The following is a 5,983-nucleotide window of genomic DNA, read 5'->3' on the forward strand; positions in this document are numbered from 1 at the left end:
GTTTTTTGTCTGCCTTAGAGCACATATAAGCATGATAGAATCACATATAAAGTTTTTTTATTGCCTTAGAACACATATGAGCACATGATAGAATCACATATAGTGTGTAATTTATTTCATTATATTTTGTTTATCAATACTGAGTGTTATTTTCTTGTGTAGGCTGCTAGTGATAATCAGCGTAGCGGAGCTGAAGGGACAGATAAAGGCAATGAACAAGAAGACACACAAAATCTTGGCGATGATTAGAAAACTGTGTTGAAGAAGTTCTATTTTTTTTGTTTCCAAATTGTAATTGTTGAATTGTAAATAATTAAACTTGTTAATTTTAAGGTGGAACGATTAATTGTTGTAGATTCCTTTTATATGAAATTTTATATGTAGTTTATTTTTTATTTACAGGAAATATAAATTGTACCGTTCTCGGTATTTAATTTTCAAATAAATTTTTTATTTTTTTTTCGTGTTTGCGACGGATGTTTCCATCACTATGCATATAAATCTAGCGACGACTTAACGACGGATGTAAATCCGTCGCCAACCGAGGTCGTCGTTTAGTACCGGCGGATTGCCGACGAAATACGTCGCTCGTTATTCCATCGCAATTAGCGAGGGATCAGGCGACGAATTTTTTCCGTCGCCAGTTAGCATCGAAAAAATTGCAACGTAAGCATATTGTCGCCTCGTCGTCGCTAAGCCTGTTAGCGACGGATTAATGACGGAATAGCGACGGAATGTGGTCGTCGCTAATCCACTGCTTTGTTGTGGTGCTAGGGGTCAGCCTTTATTTATAAGAATTAAGAGCGAGATTCAGATCAAGAGATTTTTTGAATTCGGATCTAACCCAATTGGATTTGTGCTTATCCCAAAAAGGAAATAAAGCTCATTCATGGACAGTTTTTCGTGAAAACACATATAGGGAGCTGGTGTAAGATAGGGATAAGCCTCTTGTGGGCTATCTCTATATTTGTCGTACCAGACAATAAAGTGGTATTGCGGTCCCAAGAGAGGACAATAAAGTGGTTTGTCATCCCAAGATTGGATGACAAAGAGGTTTTGCCATCCAAAAACAAGATGACAAAATGATTTTGCCATCCCAAAACCGGATGGCAAAATGGTTTGCCATCCAAAGATCGGAAGACAAAGTGGTTTTGCCATCCCAAGATCGGACGACATAACGGTTTGTCGTCCCAAGGCCGAATGATAAAGTCAAAATGGTTTTTCATCCTAATACTTAACAAAAAAACAGTTTGCCGTCTCAAGAGTAGACGACAAAACAGTTTGCCATCTCAAGACCAGACGACAAAATGGTTCGCCGTCCCAAGACTAGATGACAAAGTGGTTTTGCCGTCTAGAGATCTGGGTTTTTTCTAGAATTCTAGGATTTCCTAAGATGTATGAAATGACCTAAGATTTTTGAGGATTTTCTCTTTATAACCTGAGAAATCAGTTTTTCAAAAATATTAGCACTCGGTCATCATAAAAAATTATTATTCAAGAAGCTGTCTGGTCCTTCTTTGCTCACTTATTATCCAAAGACAATCAGTGTGTTCCTGACCAGACATCATCGCCGGGGCCTTCGGTACTAAGCTCGTGACAGTGTGTCACCATGTTTTCAAGCATGGTTATGCTAAGTTGCGTTTCAATAGTAGAAAACGTGCAGCTATTGTCCCCGGTGACCGCTAAAGAAGTTCAGATAGCTATATTTCAGGCAAATGGGGAGAATGCCCCAAGAAGAGATGGTTTTTCAGGTTTTGTTTTTTACCAAACTTTTTGGGACGTGATCATAGTGGTGCAAGACTTCGAGTCAACTCAACTCATTTCGTACTCATCCCTAAATCTAGTGATTCCCACTCCTTTAGTGATTTCAGGCCCACAGCATTATGTAACTTTGTTTTGAAAATAATAGCTAAAGTTATGGTTAATAGGATGTGCCTCATCCTTTCCTGCAAAATTTTCCTGAACCAAGGTGCTTTTCTTTGTGGTCGCAATACATAGGAAATCATCTTGCTTGCTCATGATCTTGTTGACCCTCTTTTCTCGTGTAATACTCCATCTGTCTGTCCTGAAAGCCGATCTATCTCAGGCCTATGACTGCGTTGATTGGGAGTTTCTCACTCAGGGGTTGCTGCTTTTGCTGTGTGTTTCGTCCCCTCCTTTTCGTTAGTCATTAATGGCTCCCCAGGAGAGGAGACTGGCTCTTTAGTTCCTGGCCACATCAAACACCTTGCATGCCACACTTGCTCAGATTCTTCACGAGCCAAGTGGGTTGCAAGCTTTTGCTCATGTGTTACTTTCTGTGATTCTTAATAGAGCTCCCCAACTGGGCCTGAGCTCGGATTGCATTGTTTGGTGGGATACTCCCTCTAAAGCCCTATCACCACATTCCCTCTGGCGAGATATTTCCTCCTTCTACATGGTGGAAGGTGCTATGGCATGGACAGCATCACCCCGTGCCGTTTGGATGACTTGTTTGGCTAACGAGTCCCGGCTCCCTACCCTCGATCGTGTCCAACGTATGGGCATACCTGTAGCAAATAGTTGTGGATTTTGCAAGCATCAAACAGAATCAATTCAACATCAAGGTTGTTAAATGCGCCTGCGCTTCGCCTCTGAGGTGTACGCCTCAGGTACTGAGGAGTACGCCTCTCACAACTGGTATGGAAGTGAAGCGGTGGGAGGGGAGGCAGTAAGAGAAGGACCACGCGCCCAGCTGGTACGGAAGCGAGGGATATGCCAGTCATCCGGTGGTCGGAGAAGACTGAGCAGCAGCTGCAGCACAGCAACTCCGGTGGTTGGTGGTCACAACTGGTCGGAGGTTGATGAGGGGCGCATCACAGCAACACCTCAGTACCTTGAGCGTGCGCCTCGCCTCTGAGGCGTACGCTTCAGGTACATAGGCGTACGCTTCAGGTACATAGGCGTACGCCTCTCACAACACTGTTCAACATATCTTCATTGATTGTTCAATGGTGAGCAATGTTTGGAAATCCATTACTAGCTTCTTTGAGATAAACAGATATATCCATGTAGATCCCTGGGGGAGGAATTTCAATGATGGACCTCAAAGAAATTTTCTCTGAAATGGCTGCAACAGTGCTGAAATGTGGTATTTCATGTTGTTATTTGGCAAGTTTGGGGCATTCAGAATTTAATCTACCATGAAGTTCGTTGGTATTCCATCTGTAAGAGATTTAGGATAGTTGTGTCGAATGTTTTCAACGCACACAGAGAGATGAAAGTTTGAATCAACTTGTTCATGTTTGGAGTAGATATCACATCCTCCCTTCTTCCCAGACCTTCTAGGATTGGGGAGTGGTTTGAATGGATGGACAGTCAACCCATTTAATTTTTTTTTGTTTGTGGGTCTGTACATTTGCCTTGTTCGTATGGTAGGCCGATTGTAAGTATATTGCTCTTCAATAAAAGGAGGGGGCTTTAATCCCCCAACCTTATTTTCTTAAAAAAAAAAAAACCCTCTGGACAGGTTTTTGTTAGGAAAAACCACAAGCAAGAGACAATCAAAAGGAAACAAAGAACAAGAACGATCAAACAAAACACAAGAAGAACACAGATTTACGTGAAAAAACCTCTCCTCAAATCCGAGAGAGAGTAAAAAAACCACGGCCGCCCAGAGAGAAATATTATTACTCTTAACAGACAGTTACAAGCTCGGGAAAGAAAAACGAGAATATAAACAAGGCAAGGGCGACAACCCTAACCCTAACCAAATCGGGTCGAATCCACTGAAAACCGAGTCCCAAACATAAGCCTCAGAAAAAATTTCTTCTGGGGGGTGGCGCTGCCCCCCTATAACCCCCCGCCAGGGGCGCCCCTCCCTGACCCGCGCCGAGGCGAACCCCCGGACCCCCCTTTCTGCAAGGGCAAAAACAGTGAATCAGGCTCCACAACTCATCAGTTTTCTGAATTGGCAAAGTAAAAATTGAGAGTCCTAAATGCATAGATTTTTTCTGACTCAAAAAACATGTTTTTTCATAAGAAAAACATGACCCAAGAGTTGTTTTCCACTAAATTGACCATGCTAAACAGAACTACAGGGTTGCATCCTGGGTTTTTAACTAGGTTGTACCTACAATCGTCTGTATTAAATATGCAATCATCGTTGGATCTGCTATCAACCGCAATGCAGCATATATCATTCAACTTAGAGATAACGTGGTCATTCTCTTAATCAAATGAAAAATGTACTAGACTACAAAGCGAAAACATGACAAATATTGTTCTGGGGAAAATCGGGTGATAAGTTTTTTTTTATTATTATTTCAGGAAAATCTCAACAAGAAAATCAATGCATATATATATATATATATATAGAATCACTTTAAAATATATAAGTACATAAAATCATAAATAGTATACCAAAATATAAAAATGCTAAAAGATAGTTTTTATCACATCATTATAAAAAAGTGTGGTAAGCAGTGGCGGATCCAGGGGTGGGCAGTCGCCCACCCCAGAATTAGAAACCGAGTCGAAATATGATACGACTCAGGTCTTTTTCTTCATTCCGCACGATTTGGTGGTTGCATTCTTTCCTTGCGAATGCTTGTCGAAGAAGATCAGAGCAGGGTGGTGCAGGAGTGGAGATCAAGCCTCCCTGCAATACAGAGTACCCTATGGCACCCAGACACAGGAGACGATGGACATGGGATGAAGCCAGCCAAGGGAGTTGCTCCGCCTCATGCTGTGGCGAGGACCGTCCCCTCCGAGAGGGAGCTGAGGAGGCACCTCAGTTGGAAGACCTTCGGATTGCTGCTGGATCACCACCGAGAAGGAGGTGGCTCAACTATCGAAACAGGCTTTCGATCTCGATCTATGATCTTCACCACCACGGAGGCTTCGAGTCATTGCACCACCGATAGAGGTCGATCATCACCACCCGAAGTCTGCCCACCCAACAAAAAACTTCTGGCTCCACCACCGGTGGTAAGTATAGGCGATATTTTGAAAATGTCACATTTTTTCTCAAGTGTAGCGGCTTTCCAAATATTACTAGCATTTGTGACATAGATCCAAAGCATGAAAAGAACTAGAGCAGCAACTGATAGAAAAGAACACCCTTTATTTCCTCATTTTTAAGTTACACTCACTTTCTCAAGTGGGCTATTTATGCTAGTTCCTTGGAACATAGCCAAAACAAAAAAGGAAAACATTTAAAAACGTGCTTCACTTGGACTATCTAAAACTACGTCACTAGAACTCTCTCTGTCTCTCTTGCATAAACTCATACTACAACTCAAAACATTTGATTTAAATGATCCAGATTGCCCCTGCTTCTCTAAGCATGTGGACCAGCGTCCCATTGAGGTGGTGGGCCATGACTCTCTCTGTGGGACCCACAAATCGGCCACCGATGAACACGGCGGGAACCGGAGGTCCGCGGCCCACCAGGCCCGCAAGCGCCCTCTCCATCTCCTTCCCTCGAGGCTCCTTATCCAGCTCGTACACGATCGCATTGACCCCGAGCTCGCAGAAGAACCTCATGGCGTGGCACATGCAGCATGAGCTCAAGCTGAACATGACCACTGCATTTTGCTTGGCCAATTTCTCCACCCTTTCCATTCTGCTCACTCAACTGTGTGTGTGTGTGTGTGTGTGTGTGCTGTGGTGCAATGTGCTAAGTTGCACAATATACCAAGTTATACCTTGAGGCTTTGAAGGATGAACCGATATGTTATATAAGAAGGAATATCAGGAAAAATGGACAAGGGAGTTGTTGAAAATTGAGAAAAAGGAGAAGAAATAAATTCTTGGTATTGACGGGTTTGCAAAAATGGAGAAAGGAAAAGATTGTGGTTGGATGAAAGTTTTTAAGAGAGAGAGTGAAGTGGGTGATTGCCCTAGAGCAAGGTGAATGAGGAAATTGAGAGCGGTATGTGCGTGAGTGAAAGATATCAAGTGTTGAGTGGAGGTTGAGAGCTGTGATAAGAGTGTGTGATGCCATATAGCACTCGAGGAGAGC

General features: G+C 42.8%; 1 protein-coding gene across 1 annotated transcript; it reads right to left on the bottom strand.

Annotated features, from left to right (window-relative positions):
* Positions 1-5,271: 5,271 nt before the first annotated feature.
* LOC149844031 (glutaredoxin-C1-like) lies at positions 5,272-5,583 on the bottom strand. Its single transcript, XM_090001016.1, has one exon. It carries the CDS (start codon positions 5,581-5,583, stop codon positions 5,272-5,274), a length of 312 nt encoding a protein of 103 aa, XP_089857142.1.
* Positions 5,584-5,983: the final 400 nt, after the last annotated feature.

Source organism: Nuphar pumila, chromosome 3 (assembly GCF_984573655.1).
Source record: "Nuphar pumila chromosome 3, dmNupPumi1.hap1.1, whole genome shotgun sequence".
NCBI lineage: Eukaryota > Viridiplantae > Streptophyta > Magnoliopsida > Nymphaeales > Nymphaeaceae > Nuphar > Nuphar pumila.